The sequence below is a fragment of the Mustela putorius genome, unplaced genomic scaffold (genome assembly GCF_011764305.1).
Source record: "Mustela putorius furo isolate JIRA1106 unplaced genomic scaffold, ASM1176430v1.1 tig00000832_pilon_pilon_pilon, whole genome shotgun sequence".
NCBI classification, from domain to species: Eukaryota; Metazoa; Chordata; class Mammalia; order Carnivora; family Mustelidae; genus Mustela; species Mustela putorius.
In genome coordinates, this window is record NW_025421491.1 from 6,838,177 (window position 1) to 6,865,139 (window position 26,963).

Here is a 26,963-nt window from a genome sequence, read left to right on the forward strand (position 1 = left end):
TTGTACCCTTTGGGATATAGATCTGTTTTAGGGAAAGGATTGGATTGTTTTCAGATTCTATAAAAAGTCTCCTGGACCCTAGATTTCATGCAGAAGAATTAATTGGATTCAAATGGGCTTAATGTAGAAACTCTAATTGATGCAGATATACACCCTGTATTTGGCTGTGACTATCAGTATACCAGAACCAAGGGTTGCTTGGTTGTTTGCTTTTTTCTGCCAGTCAGTCACAGCTAGTAGTAGGAATACAAAGAATCAAGCTTAAATCCTTAGGGACTGTTTATGTATTCACTTTTCACATTTTGTTTCAAAGAAATGAGGATATAATTACAGAAGTAAAGAAATAGATGACAGGCTGAACCACAAAAAAAAAAAAAAAAAAGGAAATGAAGATAGATGTGTAAGCAAAATCCTGTCTTAATTATATATTTTTTCAGTGTTCCAGAATTCATTGTTTATGCACCACACCCAGTACTCCATGCAGTACGTGCCCTCCCTAATACTCACCACCAGGCTCACCCAGCCCCCCACCCTACCCCTCCAAAACCCTCAGTTTGTTTCTTAATTATATTTTTAATAAGTTTCTTGTTCCCTCTCTCTCTCCCTCTCTGTGTGTATACACACACACACACACACACAGATATTAGCATCTTCCACTGTGAGGATATCTTACATTTGTGCTAAAAGTGTACCTGGAAAGAAGAGATGAATTGCTTCTGAAAGCAAAACATGCAATACTGTCTTAATATAGGAATATCAATTAGACAGGTATCTGAAAGAGTAAAAATGTTATTTTTTGTTGTAGTTAATGCATGTTCACTTGTGCATGAGAACTGTTATCAAAATGTCTTTTACACTTACTTGGTTGTGGTAGTTGGCTCTTTATACCATTAGCTCTGTTTTTCCAAAAAGGTAGCCTCTGATAGATAGTCTTAAAAATATCTTTATGTAAATAGCCAGCTAGCCAGACGGTGTGAACATCAACCGAAAATGAAACATCTGGAATTACCAGGTAATGAATGAGTAGGAGGGGTGTCCAGGGAATTGACCTTTTGCTTCTTTTGACTGGGAGAAAGGCAGACATGCCTTCTGTGCAGGGTGACCTTGAATAAACAGTGCATTAAATCATGAAATGGATCATTTTAAACTCAGGTAATGGAGATCCTGTGTCCTGTTAGCCTTGTGCATCATTAGAAAGTCTGCATTTGCCCAGAAATGGCAAATCGTGTATACTTTTAGAAGATTCTGATAACTAGTATCTTTACCGAAAACCAGAAGTCTGCGCTCAGCTTTTTTCTAAAATCACAGCATTTCCGGGTTAAAACAACTGAGACCCTAAGTATGATTTTCCCTCTAATGTACATTTTCATCATCTTTATAATCTTAAATAAAGACAGAAACTATATTATTTGGAATGAGACATATCCTAGGATTACCCCCTCGAATGGGAAGCCCAAATCATGCACAGATTCCTCATTTATAAATGTGAAAGCTTGATGAGGGATCTGCCTTCCTCAAACACTTTAATGTGCCTTCTACATAGAACAGGGCCTTCCTTTGAAAAACTAGTTAACATTTAGTTTGATTTAAAGGCTGAGCTTCTGCGTGCCTGGAATGCTTGCTCTCTAAAATATTTGCTCCCTGGAGAGGTTCACTGAAGACGGAGGTTTCATGTGACTTTGGATTATTGACCTGGAAGACCGTTTGGGTCATGGAATGGGCTTTGGCATAGTTCCACACTTTCTGGTTGACCAGGGCCAGGAAGGGAGCCGGGGCGGCGGGGCGGCGGGGCGGCGGTGTTGAGTCGGGAAGAACAAGTCTGAGAATGTTTGAAGCCTGACTGCACCTACCTCTGCTGCTTTTGCTTTTGCTTGAGGGAATTTTTAAACTACAGCACCCGTCACCGTGCTGCAGCTTGTGGGGATGCACAGTTAGAGGATTTGGCATCGAAAAAAATGCATTTGCTCTCTGCCTGGTGTGTAAAGTTTGAATGACATTTGTGCTCTGTCGGAAGAGAACAGACGTTTTCATTACAAAATTCATTCAAGCAGAAAAGTAGCAAAGTGAGCAGAAATTTTCATTTACATCCGTGATTGAAGTTGTAGTGATAAAAGAAAATTACTAGGTTTAAGAATAGCCTTGTTCTCATTCTCTCACACGGCACAAGGAGTTTTGTCAATACGGAAATAATACGCTATTGAGGAAGGCGCTGATCAGTAGTCTCAAATTTTGCATATCCTTTAACTGACCTTAGATTTTTCTAGGGTTTTTTGAGTTATCTTTAAACAGATTACAGTATCGCCTTTTTAAAAAATCAGTTCCGTTATTTGTTATAATGTGGTCTTTAAGTCCCATTATCACAGAGATTCACAGTAACTTCTTAGCTTTCACTTGTGAGTATTAGCAGGTGTAGACAGATAACTTTGTTGGGCCAGTCGTAGAAGCCAGGAGATTCTGGTTAGAGACATGGGATCTGAATTTTCCAGGGGGAGTTTTCTACTAAATAGTGTGTGATATACCCCTTGGAAGCCTTAATGTGTTAATTTCCTACCTCAAACCCTCTTCCTTAGAAGTCCGGAAATTCAATTATTTTAGTTCTCTCAGGACTGGTAAGCCCTGGCAGATTCATTTACAATAATGAAACTAGGCCTTGTTTACAAATCTGAGTGACAATTTCTAAGTCCATAGAGGAGTGATAAGACAGGGAGAATTCTAATTTAGCATCCCCACTGGAAAAAAAAAAATCACGATTTTTGAAACATATCTCCGTGGAACTGGGTGAACCTCTGAAACATATTTTCATTGAAGAGCTTGATGAATCATGTATCCTTATTATATTTATTCTATTAGATATTGTATTCTTCTTCCCTATAGAACGTTGCAGGTTCAGTGACAGAACTCTAATCCTTTTTTCTATGTTTTAACAAACTTTGAGAACTTGACAATATTCTGAGACTAGTAGAAGATTGTGCTAATTCCAAATACTGTAGTGTAGCTAGCTCTTTTGTTAAACGCTGTAACATGTTTTTATTTTTCTCTTTATCTCATTCCTTTTGCCCTAAGTAGCTTTGCATCTTTTAGGACGTATGTTTTTCTTTTCCTAAGAAGTTCTGAGTTGGAAAACTGAGATATAAATCAATATTTATTCCTCTAATTCTTAGGACACAACTCCATTGTCAGCTAAAGCCAGACATCTCAAGTCTGGGCTGTCACAAGAGAATCCAGAAGGGACACTCACTAAGTTCTCAGGGAGTACCGTGTGGCAATTGGGTATTGGGGAATCTCATGTGTACGAGAGAGAAGCTGAACCAACTAGTTGGGGAACTATCTAGTTTGGGCATCACAAGCACACAGGGAGGTAGCTAGCTGGTTATAAGCACTGGTGATGAGCATATGCACTACATGTCCCAGGCCAAACTGGCAGAGAAACGAAAGGAAGGCAGGGGAACCTCCTCCACGGACCTTAGTGAGTGATGAAGAGTCCAGGGACGCAGGGTCATGAGTCCTTGTAGCAGGTGGAAAGGAGTGGGGCAAGCTAGAAGGTTTCTGCTCACCAGATCGTTTACTGGAGTTGAGAATTTCAGAACATTTCTATGTCTGACATGATCTGAGGTCCAGCTTCAGGAATGCGGATAGTTTGAGTACAGTAGAGGTATAATCCGTGCGGCTTGGGACATGAAGTCGGGGCAAATACCTCTCTTTTTTTTAAAGATTTTTATTTATGTACTTATTTGACAGAGAGAGACACATCAAGAGAGGGAACACAAGCAGGGGGAGCAGGAGAGGGAGAAGCAGGCTTCCTGCTGAGCATGGAGCCCTTTGTGGGACTCAATCCCAGGATCCTGGGATCAGGACCTGAGCTGAGGCAAAAGCCCAATGAACTAAGCCACCCAGGCGCCCCAGTAGTGGCAAATATTGATGAAGTAGAGGCATATTTCAGTGAGAAAGGGGACCTGGTTTTTATAACCAAGAAAAATTTAACAGTCCCACTGTGTTTGGTTCTCCCAAAGTGTTGACTGTTGTTTCTCTTCCCTTCTCTAGATTCATCTGACCCAAAGAGGAATTGCTTATTGTTCTTTGGGTACAATTCTAAAATTTGATCGTTGGATATACATTTGCTAAAAGCAATCCTTTTCAGTAGGTGTCTAGCTAGGTTCTGGAAATGTCAGCTGAAAGGTCATCAGTGAAGAGGCAGAGTCAGTAGTGGAATTCCTAGACATGAGTGATACACAGGTGACTCTTGAATAAAGTGGGGGTAGAGGTGCTGAGCCCCTGCATAGTCAAAAATTCACATATAACTTAAGTACCAAAACTTAAGTACTAGTTACCTACTCTTGACTGGAAGCCTTACTGATAACAGTCAGTTAACACATACTTCATATGTTATGTGTGTTATTCGTACTGTGTTCTTACAGTAAAGTAAGCTAGAGAGAAGAAAATGTTGTTCCAATCACAAGGAAGCCAAAATACATTTATAGTAGTGTGCTGTATTTGGGGGGGGGGGGGGAACTGTATAAGTCGACCCACTCAGTTCAAACCCAGGTTGTTGAAGGACCGATTGTATCTGAGTGAGAAAGTAGGAGTAGGGGGTAGAGGGCCGTGTCTTAACTTCACCATTAGAATTATTAAAAGATGAATTAGTGAAAGGGAAAGAACACGTAGCTTAAGACAGAGCTTGGAGGAACAGATGTTGTCTCCATAGTTGTTGCAAAGCCAGAGAAGACTAAATTTAAGAACCAAGTGCTGTGGTAGAGAAGACGAACAGTGAACTTGAGAGCAGATGAATGTGCTTGTTGCTGTAAACCTTGAGAGAAGACCTGAGGAGGATTATTCCAGCAAGGCCGGATGGTAATGGGTTGGAAAGAAGTATAGTCAGGGGCTTGGAAGTGACAGTCCCCAGCTCTGCTGAGAAATTTACCAGTGAAAATACCTCTTCCTGTCCTGATGATAGCCTACCTCACACATGGGTTTCTGAGTATGGTATGTGGGAAAAACAGGCTGTGTATTTTTACCTCTCTGTATAATTTAAGGTTTGGGTAATAACTGGTGGTTCCCTGGCCTCCCGGTGCACCAGCCTGATTGGTATTTTGTTAGCAATTATGTGGCTTTTTAAAAGCCCCATATATAACCCTAATTAATTGCATCTTTAAAATCTATCAGGCTATGAATATTTTAATAAGGTATAAAGAAAATATTAGGAGAAAGCAGCCAGTGAGGATACTTGTGTTTTCAAGAGACAAAATAAAGAATCTAGGAGGCTGCCCCCACACTATCTGCTTCTCATTTTTTAAAAAATTTTATCTATTAGAGTGCCCACATGTGCAGGTGGGGGGATGGGCAGAGGGAAAAGCAGGCTCCCCACTGAGCAGGGAGCCAGATGTGGGACTCCATCCCAGGACCCCAGGATCATGACCAGAGCCAAAGGCAGACGCTTAACCAACTGAGCCACCCAGGCATCCCACACTATCTGCTTTTCCGTTCACCCCTCAGTGTCCGGCACTGAGTGAGGCTAAACATGAACAGATTGGGGTGTAAGGGAAATCTGCTTTGAATTTCCACCTCTGAATTCATCACACACCCTATCAATAAAAATGAAAAGTATGAGGGACGCCTGGGTGCCTCAGTTGGTTAAGCAGCTGCCTTCGGCTCAGGTCGTGATCCTGGCGTCCCGAGATCCAGTCCCGCATCGGGCTCCTTGCTCGGCAGGGAGCCTGCTTCTCCCTCTGCCTCTGCCTGCCATTCTGTCTGCCTGTGCTCGCTCTCCCCCCTCCTCTCTGATAAATAAATGAAAGTATGAGAACTGTGAACAGAGAAATGTGAGAGAAAAGGGCTGTTTGCTGGTAAATAGGGTTAATGGTAACAAATTGAATTCTAGTGCTATTCCTCTGTGACTAAAATGTATGGTATTCTGGTAGCATATAGAACTGTGAATATGGTCTCTCCAGGGTATTCAAACGTAAGATTTATTTCTCTGTTGAAGCCTGTATCTCTGGATTCAGATTTTATCCCGTAACCTCAGCCCATCCACATCAAACTCATCACTCCTTGAAAAATATTCCTGATCTCTGAAATTTGACCCTAAGCCAGTGCTGCCCCATGTGGGCTGCCAGCCCCATGTAGCTGTTGAGCATTTGAAACGAGGCTAGTCCAGACTAATGTGTGTGGGAAGTGGGAAACAGACACCAGCTGTTGAAGAGTTGGTCTGGGGAGTGGCGGGAAGAAGGTAGACTGTCTTAGTAATAAGTTTTTTACATCGATTGCATGTTGAAATGACAAAGTTTAGGGTGTCCAGGGTTAAATGAAGTTGGTTACTAAAATTGACCTTCCTAATGTGGCTACGAGGAATTTAAAGCTGCCGACAAGGCGTGTGTTGTAATTGGACAGTGCTACTCTGTACTCGTTTGTGTAGGACTGTGGCTTGTTCTGTAGCCTTCGCGGGACCGGGTGCACAGTGGTATTCCGCAATCCTGAGTGGTAGCAGAGACCAGCTCTTAAAATTAAACCAGATCGTCTTAGGTTTTAATGTTTTTCCTTGTCCCGCATCCTATTTGAGCTTCTGTGGCAAGGAGATACCACGAGCCTCACCTTTTCATACATGAAATCACTGATCCTCCAGAGCCGCTGTGTCATTTTCTCCTGTTCTGCCTTCAAATACAGAATTCTTTCTAGCCTGTTCTCTTATCTTCTATGATTAAAGAAACGAAAGACAAAACAGAGGCAACTTGGCTCTCAGGCCTGTGTGAAAAGGCACTCCATTCTTAAAATTGTGCCAGAAAGGGAAATCTATGGGACAAGACCCAGGCTTATGAGAGGAAGGCACAGAGGATTTGATTACCTGTTTTAAGAGGACAGACCAAGCCAGTCACCAAAAAGACAAATACTTTAGGTTTCCAGTCATATGAAGTACCTAGATTCATCATATTCATAAAGACAGTATAATGCTGGCTGCTAGGCGGCTGGGGGACAGAGGAAAAGGGGAAGTGTTCAATGTGTACAGTGTCCGTTTTGCAAGATGAAAAGAGATTTTTTGCACAACACTGTGAATGTACTTAACACCAATGAACTGTGTGCTTATGAATGGCTAAACTGGGGGCACCTGGGTGGCTCAGTGGGTTAAGCCTCTGCCTTCGGCTCAGGTCATGATCTCAGAGTCCTGGGATCTGAGCCCCCATCTGGAATCTCTGCTCAGCAGGGAGCCTGCTTCCCCCTCCCCCCAAACTCCCGGCCTGCTTCTCTGCCTATTTGTGATCTCTGTCAAATAAATAAATAAAATCTTAAAAAAAAAAAGGTAAAAAAAAAAAGGAATGACTAAACTGGTAAACTGGTAAGTTTTATGTTGTGTGTCTTCTAACAGAGTGAAAAGAAAAAGGAAAAGGCAAGCCAGGGGGGCCTGTTGGCTCAGTGGCATGTGCAACTCTTGGTCTCCGGGTTGTGAGTACCAGCTCCTCGTTGGCGTGGAGCCTACTTAAAAAAAAAAAATTATAAGGAAAGACAAACCACTCCAAAAAGTATTTCATAATAACTTGTAACTTTAAAAAAAAAAAAAAACCTTAATAAGATTAGTTATAATGGATTATCTTAAGTAGACCCTTGCTGCCTGAAGGAACAGCTGAACTGACTCACTTGGGAGCTTGTTACACAGGCCGACTAGGTCCCCCCTTGGACTTGTCCAATCAGAAGCTGCATTTTAACAAGATCCCCAGGTGATCCGAGTTTGAGCTGCAGCTTGAGAAGCACTGATGTACGCACCGTTTCTCATGTGGTCCATGAACCACCTGAATCAGAATCCCTCTGGGGAGGTCTGTTTTTCAGGCACATCCCACACGGCTGAGATCAGGTGCCGGGCTGAGGGGTGCTGGGGTCCCGGTGCTGGGCTGAGAGGGAGGAAGGAGGAGTCTGTATCACAGTCCAGCACACCAGAGTTTGCACACCCTTGATCTGAAAGGATTTAACAACCATTATTTTGGTAATCCCACCTTTTAACCGATGTTGAAATAATTACAAATGTAAGAAGGCTCCTTATTGATAAAATCAAGAATATGAGTAATACAGTAAAAGAGAGGCAACAGGAAAAACCCACGTAGCTTAGCTAATCTAGGGTCGGTTGGACAGGAAGCCATGATGCAGAATTTGTGGAATGTTCTACACACTTCACTGTGGTGTAGTGAGCATTACAGTTCAGTCAGGCGGGGAGCCTGGAGTCCAGGCATGAGCTACCCAGAAATTAGTCTTCCAGCCTGAGACTGCTCCTTTGTAAAGAGTAATTGAATTCTGTGATGTTATATTTACATTTCTAAAACAAGGTTAAACTTGGAAAGCAAAGCATTTCCTTTCTTATTGATATGTGTGATTATTCGGAATTAGAATATAAATACTATACATCACACAAATGATTCAGGGAGAGATTTGCCTGGAAAATAGAAAGCCAAGTTCTGTCCAGTCATTATAAATGCCACTGAAGAAAAGCCCATGTTCAGCAAGATCTTTCTAACCCCGGTTTCTTTACAGCTATAGTAATTTCGCAGACACAGTTTTGAAGGCCAGAATGTTGATGCTAAGGCAAATAGGTCTGAGATTTTATATAAAGACTTCCAAAAAGTTTTTAAGAGAACTTTAAGTTTTAGACTTAAACAGAAAACTTGAAGAGGGTAGCCCAGAGTTCCAAATCCCCCCTCAGCTAGCTTCCCTTGTTATCAACATCTCCCATTAATATGGTACATTTATTACAATGAATGAACCAATCGTGAGACATTGGTATTAATAAAGTCCATGCTTTGTTCAGATGTTCTTAAGTTTTAAGACCACATTCAGGAAACCCATTTCATTTGGTTATCAGGTCTCCTTAGCCTCCTCTTGGCTGTGACAGCTTCCCTGTTGTTAATGACCTTGGCAGTGTCCAGGAGTACCAGTCAAGTATTTTGTTGGATGCTCCTGTGTTAGAATTATAATGGGGTTATGGGTTTTTGGAGAAGACCATAGAAGTAAAGTACCCTTTTGATCCTATATTAAGTGCACATGTTATCAACTTGGTATGTCACTGTTGATATCAACCATGATGGCTGGGGTGGTGTTTATCAGGTTCTTCCAAGCTAGAGTTACTCCCTGTTCCCCCCCACTGGGCGCTGTTATCAGGAAAGAAGTCACCACAGGTAGCCCGCACTTCAGGAGTAGAGATTCATGCTTCTCACTCTTTGAGGGCGGAGGATCCGTGTAGATTTTTTGGAATGGTTCTGCACAGATTGTCTTTCCACCCATTTATTTATTTATTCAGTGATTTGGATTTACGAATACATTGAGTTATTAGTTATTATCCAGTACCACCACTTTATGCATTTTATGGCTCGTATTATTCCTGCGCCAGCCCTCGGGAGATTTTTTAGTTGGCTATTATTTCACAGATCCTTTTTTTTTTTTTTCCTGAACAAGATGCTCCAAACTCATCTTGTGTCTATCCTGCATCAATCCTTGGATCAGCCATTTCTCCAAGGAGCCTTGGTTCCTTTTATTGGGGAATGGTGTTAGAAACCAAGATGTGAGTCCAGCACCGTACCATCCCGAAACACACCTGATCTCATCTAATCTCGGAACCTCGATGTCTTCATTGCTGTCTAACGGCCTTAGCCCCTGGACCCTCTCAGCAGACAGAGCGAGCAAGAGCTTATACACGAGCCCTTGTATTATACCTGTCTGTAAATACTCTTAAAGCCGGGCGTCAGTATCTATAGTAAGCCAGATGTGAGTTCATCTTGACGTCTCCGGATCTCCTATTACCCCATGGATCATTCCACCTCTTCCCCTTGCTTATCTGTAAATTCTCATTCCCAGCAGTGAAAAGCCTGACTTCTACCATCTACCCTCCATTTAGTTAATTATTCAGTTTCAGCACACTTGCATAGCCGTGTCAGACTTGTTAACTCCTTCCTATGTGAGGCTTTTTGAAAGCTGCAGAACTACTAAGAAAAGTTCCTGAGTTCCTGTCTTTTAACTATATATTTGTTGCACTATTTTCATTATTTGAGACCAGTGCTATTCAGAGCCTTGGTCAAACAACTATTTCTGTCTTGTATCCATCCCAGCATTTATGTTATATATATATATGAGTCTGTGCTCCCTTCACTTGAATAAGTCAGACAATTTAAGGGAAATTTCTGGTTTTCACTTTTTTTTTTTTTAACCTTTACCTTAACGTGATCCATTTCGTGTCTGCCGTCTGGCAAATAGCTCTGAGGTAAAGAAGGCTGTCTGTTTTTCCTGCTAACTGGTAATAGTTATAATGTTGGTGGAAGCCAACCATCAGTTCTCAAAGCAATATGTAACTCATACTTTTGTCCTCTTGGAGAACCCAGTAACTCCCCCACTCTGAAACAAAACTTACCACAGTTTTATCGCACGGGGAGGTTTGTTGAGAAATGTTTTGGCTGCCCTATCACAAGTATTCTTCCCATGTCTTGAGCACAAATGCTTCCCAGAAATATTCTTTTCTGTTTTATAAAGTTAGAAAATAATGGTACATGATGAACAAATTCAAGAAAAAGTATCCATGGAGTAAGAATCTGAAATGGTAAAATAAAAAATTGCCTGATGAATCATTTATCTATAGTTCTTGTTTGATATGCATATAGTAGTGTATGGTAATAAGCACATAAACCTGGGATGTTCACCTGTCTACACAAATGTGAGGGACCAGCGGAAAGGTCTTGTCCCACCTGTTTTCCATCATCTTCAGTATGAAGTATCCTCTGGCTCCTGGAATAGAAACAATTAGATCCTTGACTGTCTTTCTCCAATGCCCTTCCTTGATCCTTTAGATTCTGCCTTCAAACTACATCTAGAACCTTACTATTGCTCTAGCAACTAGCATTGGTAGCGACTATTTCTGTTGCTACCACCCTGGTCCAAGACACTGTCATCTCCCACCGGATTATTGCAACAGCTCCCTGCCAGGCCTTTTTACTTCCCATCTTGATCCGTAGGGCAAGAATAACTCACTTAGAAAACCACTCCAGAGTCTCCCTGTAACTCAGGGTTTTGGCCGAAGCGTGGGCAATGCTTAACGCCCCATACAGTCCACTCTCACTCACCCGTTGACCACCCTCCCCACCCCCCGTCATTCCTCTCTGACAACGCTGGTCTTGCTATCCTGTCTCAGGACCTTTGCACTTGTTCTTTCCTCTTCCTGGAATGTTCTTCCCACTGATATCTTGATGATTTGTTCCCTCATTTCCTTAGGCCTTCACTCAAATGCCATATTTTCCATGAGGCTTTCCCTGACTACTCTATTTAAAATTCTACTTCCTCTGCATGACGCCTCCCCTTCCCCATCCCTATCTCTTTCTCTGCTTTATCTCCACGGTGTTTATTACCATTTGCCATTCTATTTTATTTTATTTTTTTATCTTTCCCCTCTAGAATTTCATTTAGTTCCATCTGTTTTGTTCACTCCTGTATCTTAGCATTAATTAAAATAAAGAGTATGCAGTGAAGAGTTAGTGGATGAAGGACTGACTGCGGGGGGATCCCAGGAAACCCCCGCCCCTCGTAGCCAGGACCGGAGCCCAGCACAGAAGGTGAAAGGATTGGGCACACGCATTCCGTGCTCACAGGACTCCAGCCCACTGTGTTGACCAGGATTGGCCGTGACCACTATCCATTACGTCATAAGCAGTGCTCAGACGTAGGACTGTACAGCTATAACTGAATGGTGAAGAAATGCTAAGAATAAAACCTCACTGCCTTCCGAAGGAGCATAATAGGTGATCAGTAAACAGTGAAGAGTAGTTGTTTCTGTTCTTATTGACTTTAATTGGTATTAATATGAGAAGATAACTAGATCCTGGGGGGAAATAATAATAATGGTAATAATAGGAAGAGTAAATAATTGAGCACCGCTGTCGCAGGACACCTGTCTGTTATCTCACCTCATTTTCCCAGTTCCACCATTACTCTGTGTGTGACCTGGGCTGATTATATAACGCGTCAGGCTCATCTTCTGCCCCTGTGCAGTGAGATCCCTGTAGTCACCTCAGTACATGGTACCGAGCGCGGTGTGCGGTGATGTCCCTGAAGCAGCTACGTGAGTGCCAGGCACAGACTCCAGAATTGCTGTAACTGTTGACATCTTATGTCAGGAGCTAGATCCGGGCCGTGTCTCATCCTTCATGGTGGAGTATAGCTCAAGGAGGGAAGCGGGCTTTACCGTTTCTCAGGGGTTTTGTTGCCAGAACATTCTTACCCCGACCCCCCTTTGCGTTCCCCTTTTCTGAATCATCTTTACAGCTTGAGGGACCAGGAAGGAAGGACACCGCTTGGGCAGAAATCCCTAGACCTCAGACATGACCACTGGTTATTCCGCAGGACTCTGGCCAACACCACTTTAGTCTTTGTAAGTTCATAGAAACACTGTTTTTTTAATTCTGGGATCTCTGTATCTTGAAGTTCTTATGTATGGTTCTGGAATCTTTTAATCAATCTGTGCAATCCCGCTCTTACTCTGAACAATTGAGCAGTCTCAGCTGTGCACTATTTTGCTCTTTCCTCTGACATCCCGGATGCCTCCCTCCCCCACCCCCCGAGTTTCTCCCTGGCCTTGAATTAGAGACTTGGTCGTTTTAGTTGTTGTGCTTCATATGCACTTCTGTCTTTTTCCTGGACTTATCTATCTTTTGAAAAGGCAGTGTAAAGAAATTGAAAACTACATTCCTGTATTTTAATTCCATGATGTGGGAAACTCTGCTACTTGCCTGTTTAATATTTATTCCCACTTCTTCCTTTGTGAAAGACTCCCAGATTTTTTGTTGTTATTGTTCACAGTGACAATGTGCTCAGCTGAAAATACTCGCACAGATTCCCTTGCAGCTGAGTGTGGACAGATGACATAGTCATGGCGTAGAGGATGTACAAAACAAGGAGGGTGTCCATCCCATGTGAAACAGCAAAACTGTAAGAGGGGGAAAAAAAAAAAAACAAGCAGAAAACCACCATGCCGTGGCTGTTCTGCCTGTTTCCTGCATGCACCTGTGACCACTGTCGACCACGGGATATGAAGACAAAAGCCACCATGCTAAGGACGGCAGCACAGAAAGATGGGCATAGCCTGGCCTGTGAGGGTGGTATTGAAATCCAAAAAGCACCCTGTCAGGTCTCTAAGCCACGGCTTACCACACGTCCTGTTCTACGCCGTGCGATGCATTCCCAGCTGTTTTATATGGCTTGCTAGGTAATTGAAACCTAGTTTTATTGTCAAATAGACCGCATTGCACATGATAACATTTCAGCGTTTTATAGTCTAAAAGTCAATCTGCTTTGGTAACAGCCAGAGGGAATGTGGCAAATCACTTATTTCGACCAAAGTTTAAATGTCAGTGAGTTGAGTTACCACTCTTGGATGGAGAAGCCAGAAACTCAGATTTTTAGACCGTGTCCACTGCCAGCTGGCTCTGTGGGCCAGCCACTTGAGCTGGGTTCTTTGCCTCCCATCTGTAGAATGAGGTGATTTGAGCTAGGCAATCCTCTCAAAGACCACCAAAGAGCCAGTGGATTAAGGCCTGCAGAGTCCCAATTGAACTGGACGTCATTGTTCATCTTGCCAGGACTTTTTAGCCAAACCCAGATCTTGTTCATTAGCTTTGAAAATGCCCTGTCAGTTGGGGTGTGTGTGTGTGTGTGTGTGTGTGTGTGTGTGATATAAATTGTGATTGTATGCTTATCAATAAACTTGCACAGTATATATTGATGAATTTATCCACTAGGATTAAACAGTGCTGAATGTCCCAGAGGTCAGCAAAAACAAGAACATGATTTCTCATTATGGTACTTACTTAATTCATTTAGATCTCTTTCACTTGAATTCTGTTACAAATTTTGTGTATGAGTGTGTGTTTTATCTGAAGGATCAGACCAAAGAAACCAGAAGGTTTATTTTAAAAATAAAAGCATACATAGTTTTATGTGGAAACTCCAGGTACATACTGTTATTAATTGTTTATTTTTAATTTAAAAACTATTTTTTAGAGCAATTTTAGATTCACAGCAACACTGAGTGGAGAGTACAGAGAGTTTTCACATGTCCCCTGTTGTATCATAGATTTTTTTTTAAAGATTTTATTTATTTATTTGACAGAGAGAGCGAGATCACAAGTAGGCAGAGAGAGAGAGAGAAGCAGGCTCCCTGCTGAGCAGAAAGTCCGATGTGGGACTCGATCCCAGGACCCTGAGATCATGACCTGAGCTGAAGGCAGTGGCTTAACCCACTGAGCCACCTAGGCGCCCTGTGTCATAGATTTTTAAGAATAATTCTTTAGAATTAAAAGGGGAGAGCATATAAACCATGTTAAACTGAACTAGTTTATGAGAAAGGATACAATATATTTTTACCACTCCTCTTTAATTCTTTGGTAAAAAATTTTAACAGATTTTTGTGGTTGAATTGCTTAAAATTTCTGATGTGTAACATTCTGGTATGTTTCATCAATTTTGAAAGTAATTGAAGCAGGACTGTAAAACCACAAAGTCACTGCCAAATTTTATTTTAATGTTAGAGTACAATGCATTTCCTATTTTGCCAGTAGTCCTGAGGGCTTACTAAATAACCAGTATTTATCCTTTCAAAAAAAAAAAAAAGGCAGTCTCATTCAGGGGGCCTATATTTCTTGGCTATGTATATTATTAGAAACCTAAGAGCATCTTTACAATGCTAAGTGAAATGTCCTTTTGCCAAAAACAAACAAACAAACAAAAAAACAACAACAAAAAAACCTAATAGATCTCTTTACAAATTAATGCAATACATGTCCCTTTGAGGAACATGAGATTTTACCAAGGCAAATATCTTTCAGCGACTTTGGCTTTGCAGTAAAATCTAGTCCTCAGCAACTTGGCCTCCAGGCAAGTAAAACCAGACAGACCATCATTTGCCAGCTGTTAGCCAGTTTATGCTGCAAGAGCTCTCTCAGGTCAAGGTTGAAAGTGTCTGACACCTGCTCCTGATTGTCTCAGGTGCTGATTTAATAGCCTTGGAACAGGCATTTAACCCTTCCAATAATTGTAAAATTTAAAAAAAAAAAAAAAACACTTTTGAAAAAAAGAATTTTGAACATTTGTAAGTACAGCAATATGGTTTGACTGACCAGTGCCTATAAATGAAAGAGGCCCCTTCAGGCCTTTGATCACTTCTGGCCTCTTGTGTGGCCTTGAAAATCGGACGCTGAGGCATCAAGTATTCTTGCTAACAGCTGCAGCTGATGGCGCATCCTGAGAAACCCTGAAGAGTCCACCTGGGGACGCTGCGTTGGCTTTGGATGAAATTACTTTTATTTTCCATTCTCCATCTCAGGTGGGATTTAGTTGGGTGGTTTTGGTTTGTTTGATATATTCTGTGTCAAAAGCAAGGGGGGAAAATATGATGTGACTTGCATTATTATTTCTTTCCCTAAACTGTGAATCTTAATGTTCATCTCTGTGGCAAGGTTATTATCTGCTGAGGGCAGGTGGCCTTAGACACATTTCTTGGCAGGCATTTCTCCCCTGGGAAGTGAGGTTGATACTGTAAGAGAGCTGTCCCATGTCCCACAGCTGTTGTGGAACTGAGGTGAAGTGTTGCCCATGAGGCCACGGCCACCGTCATGGCATAGGCTCCTAGGACTCGTGGGTCCCTTTCCCACAAGCAGCCTTTTGGGGGGCATCACGTCTCATAATTCTTGCATTTTCTCTGACTCCTCATCAGAGAAATACTGTGGGCATCGTACATTGTCTTAAAGCTTTAGGGAATGACCAGATGAAGGGCTCTTCGTCCCTTATGATTCGCTTCGGTTTTGGGGTTTTTTGTTGTTGTTGTTGTTTTGTTTTGTTTTGAAATGTAGAAACAAATTTTTCACTTAGGTTTTTATCTAAATACTAAGTCCTTAAATATCATGAGACATTCTTGCATGTTTGAGTTAGAAACAGACTCAAGTTTAAACGCCTTTATGGGCATGAAGTTTTAAAGAATTCTTTTCTATAACCGGAATAAAAAAAGTTTTTTTTTTCTTCCCCCTCTCAAGGTTTTCTTTGCTCTTTATGGTCCTTTTCAGAAAATGTGGTGTTAACCTACTGTGAAAGAAAAAACATTCGTTCTTTGCTGGGCTGTGGACCCCTTGTATTCCCTGCTTATTTGGGGTTGTTGGTTCAATCCGTTCTTGCCTGTCTTGCCTGAAGGACGGCAGTGCCCTTCTCAGGGTCTCCCTACGCACACTTGATTAGAGAGTTTGTCCCAGAGACAAACCTGAGCATGTCATTCCTGTTTCAAGTATCTTTTGTCTTATGTCGCCTCTGAAGTGGGATCCCGAACTTCAGATCCTCCAGTAAGGAGTCCAGCATTTCCTCCCGCCTCATTCACTTCTGTGCTCCCTTCTGCACTTAACCTGGGGTTCCAGCCACATTGGACTTTTGCCTCCTCTACAGATATGCCTCGCCCTTTCTTTCATCTATTTTACACAGGACGTGCCCTCATTTCGAACTGCCTTTTGCCATTCATCCATCTGCCTATCAGAATGGTCAAATTTGCCAGAACTGGACCCAGGGATCAGGAGTGGGAGGTTAAAGAGGAGAGATGCTGACCTTACATCTTGGAGCGTCCATTCATTTTCTTTCTTTTTTCTTTTTTTTTCTTTAAGATTTTATTTATTTATTTGACAGAAATCACAAGTAGGCAGAGAGGCAGGAAGAGAGGGGGGGGGGAAGCAGGCTCCCTGCTGAGCAGAGAGCCTGATGCAGGGCTCGATCCCAGGACCCTGGGATCATGACCTGAGCCGAAGGCAGAGGCTTTAACCCACTGAGCCACCCGGGTGCCCCTTCCATTCATTTTCTACACAGCATACCCCTCCTCACCCCCGTAGACTCATCTGTGATGTGGTTTTTGCTTTGCGTTCTTTCCTGGTGCATCTAAGCAGATGTGTTCACTTTGTAGGCGCAGCAACATCTTCGTCTCCAGTACAGCATTTTTTTTTTTTAAGATTTTACTTATTTATTTGAGAGAGAGAGAGCCCAAGTGGGTGAAGGGAGAGAGGAAGAGGGAAAAGCAGACTCCCCGCAGAGGAGAGAACCCAACATGGGGCTCCATCGTAGGACCCTGAGATCACGACCCAAGTGGAAGGCAGACGCTTAACCAACTGAGCCACGCAGGCGCCCCTCTCTTACAGCATTTAACGTCTTCACTCATCAGGACATCTGTTCCCTCCTGTGTGCAGAATCTTGCTAAAAGTTAGGGTTACTGTAGTGAACAAAAGAAATAAAAATTAAGCTCATAGCTTACATTCTTCATTATCCAACTTTTATCTTTATAGGAATGTAAATGTTCTTATAGGACTTTATGTAATACCGTTCTTTCTGCAGTAGCAGTGATGCTAGAAATAATTTGCATTTACACATTTTCTTTAAAAATACAGCAAGAATCTAAGCAGTGGTATTCATAATTTAATTAAACTCTGTGTGTGTGACATCTGTAAACATAAGTACATGTATAGATTTTGTTTATTTAGAAGTAGAAAAATGCAAAATCTTCTGTGAGCTTATAAACAGATGAAATGTCCAAGAAGGAGGGATGGACAGTTATTTATACTGATTCCGCTCAAATGATTGCCTCGCGGTGTCAATCTGTATTTTTTCCCGTTGTTGCAGTTGAATGGCAGCTTTCTGTGTGATTAACTTTGCAGTCAGAGCTTCAGAGTAATCAAATAAAGGTTTCAGTTCACACACATGGGAAGTATTTTAACCATCCTGGTTGACGTGGCAAGGAACCGAGCTCAGGACGCAGGACTCAGCAGTCTAAGGGCACCAGGCTTTTGTGAATAGATTCCTTCGTCATTCAGAAAGCTGTATACCTTCGGAAGTATTTTAGCCCGTCTTTCCTTGGTACCGACCCGGCGTACACGAGCCCCGTGCTGCAGATGGAATGACAAGAAACGTTTTCCCTTTCTTGCAGTTGGCGAGTTTGTAAGTGATGCCCTCCTTGTTCCCGACAAGTGCAAATTCCTACACCAGGAGAGGATGGACGTTTGTGAGACCCACCTTCACTGGCACACGGTCGCCAAAGAGGTACCAGCCCATACCTTCCTTCCTCTTCTTAAGTGGAGATTTCCTGGGGACACGAGTCCTGCCTTCGTAGAAGATACATTGAGGCAGTAGCCAGCCATGTTGTTGAATAATTTATATTTATTATTTCAAAAAGAAGAAACTATCCACAAGTCAATTTTAAGAGTCAAAAGCTGATGGAGTTAGTTAGATTTATTATGTGTCTATGCTGCATTTTATAAACTAGAAACTAGAATCTTATACACTTGCCATAAATCTTAAAGTGTACCTTTTTTTTCCCCCAAATTATTTTTTATATACCTCTTGTTTTCTTTTGTCATATACAATTTTGTGTTTTGTAATTTGTAATTTTGTAATTTGATGTTTTCTCCTACCATCTATTGGAGAATGCAGCAGTAGAACAGGAACTAGCTCGTCCAGTCGCAACCGTTTCTAAGTTATGCCATCCTATTTTGTGTTTACCACGCCATTTTCTTTTTCCATGGTGGTTGGATCTGTGACACAGTCCTAACCTTTCTTAACCCCTGCTTTTGGCAAAGTGGATAAGTAACATAAAATAATTAGGATAGAGTGTCACTTAGTGTCATCTTCAAAACCATTTTTTCCTTTGGTTTATTATGAAATTTTTCTAGTAAGTGTATATAATTCTTGCAGAAGATCAGTTTCCTAGAATTAGGCTCCTTGTTCTAGCTCAGTGATTCTCAAAATAGGGTCAGTTTTGTTTCCTCATCCTTCCCCAGGTACATAAGCCAATGTCAAGAGACATCTTGGTTGTTGCAATTAGAGCGGGTGGTGTTACTGGTATTTGTGGGCTGGAGGTCAGAGATCCTAGTAATTCTACTGAACATTCCTCACTGAACAGGGCAGTCCCTCCTCTATCTCTCCTCCAAGAATTATCTGACCCAAAAATACCAATAATACTGAGGGTGAGAATCCCTGATCTAGCTCAGATAGCTTTGATGTTGTTAGGCAAAATTCACCACTTAGGAATTAGCATTAATTTTGCCTTTTATAAAACAATATGTTCCAATTTACTGTAAGACAGAATTTTCATTATAGAAAAATGTGTTTTGGACGTTTAAGAGCTTTTTGGATCTTAAGAAGACAAACCAGATAATTTCATTTTTTATTTGTTCTTAAGTTAAGAAAAAAAAAATTGTTACTAAGAAACAAAAATGACTTTAATTCCTATGAGATCAAAATACACTCTAATATTTTCATTGCTTATCCGTATGTGTTGAATTATTAATCTTTCCTCTATCACCAGTGGATGATTTGTGCACATTTAGCAAATCCCAGGAAAGCAAAAAGATGTTGATGGAGAAATCTCTAATTTAGACTGATTTAACTATAAGTCCTATAAGTTTTGATTCATAGGAGAAGATCATTTCTTTTCTTCCCAGGATTGTTATTCTGGAAGTGAGGCAAGAGAGTTTGAATTTCTAGAATAACATATGTCCCCATGAGAGAAATTTCCATAGGTAGTAGAGGCTGGAAGTGAGCAGGGAATGTACATAGAGCCATCGTGTCTACCTGATGTGTCATGACACCACAGAGCATTGGTTCTCCAATATCCATTCCCATGCTAGTCTTCTTCTCTATCTTCTTTCCTAAAGAATTTCCTTTCTGGTTGTTTTTATTAACTTCTATAGTGTAACAACATATCCTTATTAAATAAGTTAAAAAATAAGGGTGCCAAAGTAGTCCCTGCTAAAGAAACTTGTAAATCCACTCAAAACATCAAATGGCCCTTTCCATCAAAAAAGTGGTTCTTGATATATTGGTTATTGGTCTCTGTGTTGATGGTTATATTTGGGATTTTCTTACAATGACGCAAATCTGTTCTACCCCCCTCACTGGCTTCTCCTTACCTTCTGTAGACCTGTAGTGAGAAGAGTACCAACTTGCACGACTATGGCATGTTGCTGCCTTGTGGAATCGACAAGTTCCGAGGCGTGGAATTTGTATGCTGCCCACTGGCCGAGGAAAGTGACAATATTGACTCAGCGGACGCAGAGGAGGATGACTCGGATGTCTGGTGGGGTGGCGCAGACACAGACTATGCAGACGGGAGGTAAGGCGGCCTTCCGGTTGGTTCTCTCACAGATGCCGAAACATCTAGCCTACAGCTTTGTTTCTTCTATCAGTGTATCTTTCCATTTCTCATTAAAAGGATCTCTGCCCATTCCTGTCAGGAGTTGGGTTTTTTGAGGGGAAAAAAAAAAATCTAACCATGAGCTCCTGTTATGGTTATATCCAGCCGTGTAATTTTAATCTAATTGATCAACCATCACTGAGTTAATTTTAACTATTTTATTTTCATCTCCAAAGTTGGGGTCAAAATTCCATGGATAGCGTAAGATGTAGTTCTATAGAGAATTGGAATTCTCTGTAGAGAATCTGAGTCAGTGACTGGCCTTCTGATTTGGTTCATAATTTAGAAATGGTTTTTTTTTTTTTTTGTCTTTTATTTTTTTTAAGATTTTATTTTATTTATTTATTTGAAAGACAGAGACATAAATAGGCAGAGAGGCGGGCAGAAAGAGAAAGGGAAGCAGGCTCCCTGCTTCTCAGAGAGCCCCATGCGGGGCTCGATCTCAGGATCAGAGAACATGGCCTGAGCCAAGGTAGAAGTTTAACCCACTGAGCCACCCAAGCGCCCCTAGAAATGTTTTTTTTTAAACACGCTTTTGGGATTATTTCATCAGTCAGTAATGAAATCTGAATTTTTGTTAAGAAAGGTTGGTTTTGGCTTTTTTGTTTGTCTTTGTGACTTTTTGGTCTTTAATCATCTCTTCCTTTGTGAATGAAGTCAGTGGCATTCATAATTGTTTGCTTGAAATTCTTTAACCATCTCTGGTTGCATGAGAGTTCATAATTACATTTTTACTTCTTTTTCTTTGGGATCTTAATCCCATAACTTCTAGATTCTTACTTTTTTACGAAAGGCAAACACATCTATGTTCAGATCATAACATTCTAAAACTAGAATTTTGAGGTGAGAAAGACCATCTGGTTCCATCTCCAGTTTCATGCTGCGTCATCCCCCAGTGGAGGCGATGATCTCACCTCTCCTTTTCCTCCAGGATCCCTTCAGATGGTCCCTGGTGTCACAGATTTTCCAAAAGAACATTAAGCATGAATTGTTAAGACTTACAGTTATTACTATAAAGGTTTTTGACACACAGAGTAAGTTATTTTTTTATAATGTATTTTGTAGTAGAATTTTTAAAAATAATTTTATGAAACATTTTACATATATATGTTTTACAAATATATATATATGTATTTTTTAAAGACTTATTTATTTATTTGAGAGAAGGAGTTGGTGGGGGGCAAGAGGCAGAGGGAAAGAAAGAGAGAGAGAATCTCAAGTAGAAACTCCGAGATCATGACCTGAGCCGAAACCAAGAGTCAGATGTTTAACCGACTGAGCCACTCAGACACCCCCCTAATTTGCTGTTTCTTATCAGTTAATAATGCCAGGCTTCTCTTCGGTGACTGTTGTCTAATTTTACGATATCTTTTTCTGTTACTTAAGCTCTTTTGTGTTCCCTCTTTGCTAAATTTAGAAAAACTGTGTTTAGTGTACCAGGACATAAACAATTAAATAAGTGAATTACAAAGAATGAGAGAACTAAGGAGAAGGTCAACCGTATGCATCACAATATTTCTCTCCATAAAAGTTGAAAGTGCAGTGGCAAGCATGTTTTGCCATTGGGAAAGCATCTGAGCTTTTTTCCATGGATTTGATTGATTGTGTTCTAGGCCATGGCTGGTCCATTCATTCACATGAATTCCATGAGCCAGGTGTGGAAATGTCCATTGGTTTGGGTTTAATTGCTGCTTTGTCTAAAAGTTGGAATTGCCTAGTTCTTATGGATTTTATGATAGCTTTTATGTAGTTTTTCCTCAGTCATATCTAGATTTGAAAGCTTCAGAATGAGTTCTTCAAAAAATTCTTGTCATCAGGGCTCTTACCACCGTATGGCAGTGCAACCAGTATTAAAAAAACCATTTTACTTGTTCATAGTCTATTAGATAACATGCTCATTTCCCATCACTGAATGGACTCCGTACTTAATAAAAACCCAAATAATGGCGAGTAAACTAAGAGAGCACCATGACTACTGTTAAAGTTAGCTGTGTGTGCAGTTATAACCCTGTATCAAGGTTGGTGACCCACCATTTGTGACCATTCGTACAGAAGGGGCTTTTATAATAAAGAATGGGTATTTTTACTGTATTCTGAGAGTGGCGGGCTTTTGCCAGGCTCTCTTTCTTTCCCAGGTAACACATTTTTTAAGTCTTAATAAAACCTAGTTTTTTAAGAAAAGATTGATTTATTTGAGAGTGAGTGTGCACATGCGTAGTCACACACACGAGTGGGGGGGGGGCAGAGGGAAAGGGAGAGAATCTTCAAGCAGACTCCCCCTGAGCATAGAGTCAGACAAGCGCCTCAGTCCCACAGCCCTGAGATCATGACCTGAGATGAAACCAACAATTAGATGCTCAACTCACTGAGCCAGTCAGGAACACCCACTGTCCTCTTTTTCTTTTCTTCTCTTTTCTCTTTTCTTCTCTTGCCTGGGAGGGAGGATCCTTTCTAATCTGGATGGACCCCGGGGATAACCATTTTTACATATTCATTTGAATGTCCTACACTTGTTGATAACCTTCACATTTTCTCCCCCTTTTTTTATCAATCTTTTGTTTTTGGGAAAAAGTAACTTCTCTCTTTCATTGCTTCTGAGTTTTATAAGGCGTATGTATCCTATCATGTAACCCTATCAGCTAATTCCATTTCTTATTCGTGCTGGAACATCAGCGGGAATCTTTGTGTTAGGAAATGTGCCTGATGATCACTAGTTGATGACCTGTCACCTCCCACCGAGCAGCAGATCCATGCCACCTTCATTCTCCTTGGTTCCTGGCATCACTGTCCTTCAAGCTCCACAGATGAACCCTTCAGAGTCCTTTGTCATGAATTGCTACATCATGGTACCTGGGAGTTAGTGGACACTCATACATGTATGTTGCGTGAACAGCTTCAACATCTCTCTGTACCTTCTTCTGTTTCTTTGTTTCCCATTTTCCCTCTTATCATCATGTTCTGTCTTTGAATACCACTTGATGACCTCCACTCCCTTTCTTGGATTTTTTTTTAATTATTTAAGACTTTTTTTTTTTTTTAAGTAGTTTTAGGTTTAGAGCAAAACTGAGCAGAAGATACAGAGAGCTCCCGTCATCCCCTCCCCCATCATCAACGGTTCCCCCTGGAGTGACGCCGTATCATCCCAAATCCCTACTTTACAATTAGGGCTCAGCTCACTCCTGGTCTTGTACAGTCTGTGGGTTAGGACAAATGTGTAATGACGTGTATCTGTGATTATGGTATCATACGGGGCATTTTCACTAAAAATCCTGTTCATCCCTCTGATTCTCTCAATCCTGGCAACCACTGATCCATCAACTGATCGTCTTCATAGTTTTACCTTTCCTAGAATGTCGCATAGTTGGAATCATACAGTATGTAGGCTTTTTCAGGTGAGGTTCCTTCACTTAGTGATATGCATTTAAGTTTCCTTCATGTCTTTTCATGGTGCTTAATTAATAGTCCCTTGTCTGGATGTATACAGTGTTCATCAGTTCACCTCCTGAAGGACAGTTTGATTGGTTCCAGGTGTGGGCAGTATGAATAAAGCTGCTGTAAACCTCCATGTGCAAGCTTTTGTGTAAACCTAAGTTTTTTACTTCTTTGGCTAAATACCAAGGAGCCCAATTGCTGGATCCTATGGTAAGAGTATGTTTAGAGTTGTTTTTGTTGTAGTTTTTAAAGATTTTTTTTTTTTTTTTTTTTTTTTTTTTGAGAGAGAGAGAATGAGCAAGCACACGATTGCGGAGCGGGGCAGAGGGAGAGAGAGCATTAAGCAGGCTCCACCCTCAGAATGAAGTCTGACTCAGGGCTCGATCCCACAACCCTGAGATCATGACCTGAGCTGAGGTCCAGGGTCAGACGCTCAACCAACTGAACCACCCAGGTACCCCACACAGTATGTTTAATTCTATGGAAAACTGGCAAACTCTCTTCTGCGGTGGCATTCCCCCCAGCAGTGAGTGACAGCTCGGGGTACCATCAGTGTTCTGGATCTGGGCCATTCTAGTAAGTGTATCTCATTGTTGTAAGTCGTATTTCCTCAGTGACCTATGACGTGGAGCCTCTCTTCCTAGGCTCGTTGGCCGTTCATCGACCCATTCTGTGATTTTCGGTCTCCCTTCTCCTTTGCTCCTTCCTACCTGTGGAGGAGGAATGCTGCTTGTTCCCTGAACCGCCACTGCCCGAGTTCAGATGGTGCTTTACCCTCTGCGACACTAACTCCTCTGATTAGTCCTTCCCGCATTAGTGTCTCGCTTCCGCCCGTGACCTCGTGCTTTTCTTCTTCCAGGACCCCTCATACCTCGACTTCTCGCCTCAGTACTTGGCATTTACTCTACCTCACCCACGAATCTCTTCGTTCTCTTCGCAGAGAATTCCTCCGCGGCTTAGGAACAATGCTGTTTTGCATTTCTGATCCTTCAGACCGTTGGTAGGAATCAGTTGATGGTTCCTGCAGCCGGGAGCGAAGTTCTTGTTCCCTTGCAGGCCATCTGGAACTCATTCATGACTTGGCGCCAGTCTGCTTTAGGCACAGGCCTCACCGGGTCCACGGACACCCCGCACCCTCGGTCTTCTCTTTGTCTGGGCTGTTGTTCCCACCTTTCCGCCCCTTTTCAGCATCCATTTCCTTTTTCATCAGACGGTGTTAATCTACCACAAAGCTGCTTGTAAATTCTAAAGTTCTCCATCTTCTCATGACCTGCAAAGCCCTGTATATTTTTTAACATTCACCCACAAAGATACCTCCTTTACAAGTCTTCTCTGATGATCCCTTGAAATACTTGGCTTCACGGTCCTGCCCTTGCTTTGTATTATTTTATTTAGGTTGACTTTTTCTCAGTTACTTGTAGCCATTTCTCTTTTCATCTGACAGAAGCCAAACTACAGTTTTATGTACCAAAAATGTCTCACACACCGGTCTTCAAGAAATATTAGCCAAATTTAGTGACTTATTTTTTAAAATTTTTCATAGCTTTTGGTAAGGCTTTCATGGTCCATAAATAGATGTTACAGAATCTCTCTTGTGTTTTAGCTCAAATGTGTCCTGTAGATATATAATGTAAGCCACATAATGCATCTTTGTACTTCCTTTTTTTTTTTTTTTTTTTAGTTTGTTTATTTATAATCTCTGTGACCCAATGTGGGGCTCGAACTCACAACCCTGAGATCAAGAGTCACATGCTCCAGCAACTGAGTCAGACAGGCGCCCTCATTTATACTTTCTTTTTTTTTTTTTTTTTTTTCAAAGATTTTATTTATTTATTTGACAGAGAGAGATCACAAGTAGGCAGAGAGGCAGGCAGAGAGAGAGAGAGAGGAGGAAGCAGGCTCCCTACCGAGCAGAGAGCCCGATGCGGGACTCGATCCCAGGACCCTGAGATCATGACCCGAGCCGAAGGCAGCGGCTCAACCCACTGAGCCACCCAGGCGCCCTCATTTATACTTTCTGATAGCCACTTTTAAAATAGCAGGAAGAAGCTGGGGAATCAATTTTAATAGCATTTTATTTAATCTAGCATATTCAGAATACTATCAAATCAATATGTAAACAATATGGAAAGGTTATTAGTGAGATACTTTGTATTATTTTTGTTTCTTTCACAGGAGGTCTTTACAATCGGCTGTGTGTTTTGTACATATAGCCCCTCTCACTGATTCCAAGGGCCCCATAGTCCCATGTGGCTGGTGGTCACTGGACATACAGGACATCGTAGCTCCAGATCCTTCAAATTTCTAATCACCCTAGACTTTCCATTGAGACCAGGGTTTATATAGATCGCCCAGTGATACACTCTAATGTCGAACTCCTACTAAATTTTCTATTACTTTTGTAACTGTCCCATTTTTTTTTTTTAAGATTTTATTTATTTATTTGACAGAGAGAGATCACAAGTAGGCAGAGAGGCAGGCAGAGAGAGAGGAAGGAAGCAGGCTCCCCGCTAACCAGAGAGCCCAATGCAGGGCTCGATCCCAGGACCCTGGGAACGTGACCTGAGCCGAAGACAGAGGCTTAACCCACTGAGCCACCCAGGCGCCCCTGTCCTGTGTTTTTAAAATGTCCAAGAATTGTTTTGAACTTCATACAATTAGGATATCAGGTCTCTTGTAGCACTTCCTCGTTCAGTGTTTTTCTGTTAGCCCTCCGGGCGACATATGCCTTTACCCTCATATGGCAAAACGGACAGGCGAAGGAAGAGGCCTTGGATCCTGGACCTGCATACAAACTAGGCTCCTGCCAGCTGGGACATCCCTGTTCCAGGAGCCAGCCTTCCTTGTGACACTTGAAATGCAGAATCAGAACAGGAACTGAACCCATCTTACCTAAAATATCCTCGAGGGAATATTGTAGGACAGTTGTTAAAGAGGAGAAAGTGAAGCCTCATTCTGATCTTCCCAGAAACAGAATTTAATCCACAGTTTAATACACTTCCGTTGGTTGGTAGTTAGTGAGATTTGTTTTGGTAGGAGGCGGGTGTGTGCCTGCTGTTAATGCAACATTTAGAAACACGTTCTTTGTGGGATGAGCTGTTTTATGACCTTGAAAAAGAGGTAATTCTTTCAAGAGATTGAATGTGAATAAATCAGTTGTTGTTCCAAAGTTCTTTTGTAAATACCTCAGTATTTATTTCTCATGTTACGGTGATTTAGTTCTCAGACCACCCCAGAATTCCTATTTAAAGGATCACTAATGTAGCTTTCTTATGTTAATAGTGTGCAGATTCCAGTCATCATGGGTAAG

General features: G+C 41.6%; 1 protein-coding gene across 7 annotated transcripts in view; it reads left to right on the forward strand.

The window, feature by feature from the left end:
* LOC101686001 (amyloid beta precursor protein) overlaps positions 1 to 26,963 on the forward strand; it is a 262,841-nt gene that overhangs the window by 93,251 nt on the left and 142,627 nt on the right. For all 7 annotated transcript variants that reach the window (XM_045085177.1, XM_045085178.1, XM_045085179.1 and 4 more), the window contains exons 4-5: positions 17,957 to 18,069; positions 19,947 to 20,140. In XM_045085177.1, coding sequence (XP_044941112.1) covers positions 17,957 to 18,069; positions 19,947 to 20,140 — 307 coding nt within the window. The remainder of the gene's footprint in view (positions 1 to 17,956; positions 18,070 to 19,946; positions 20,141 to 26,963) is intronic.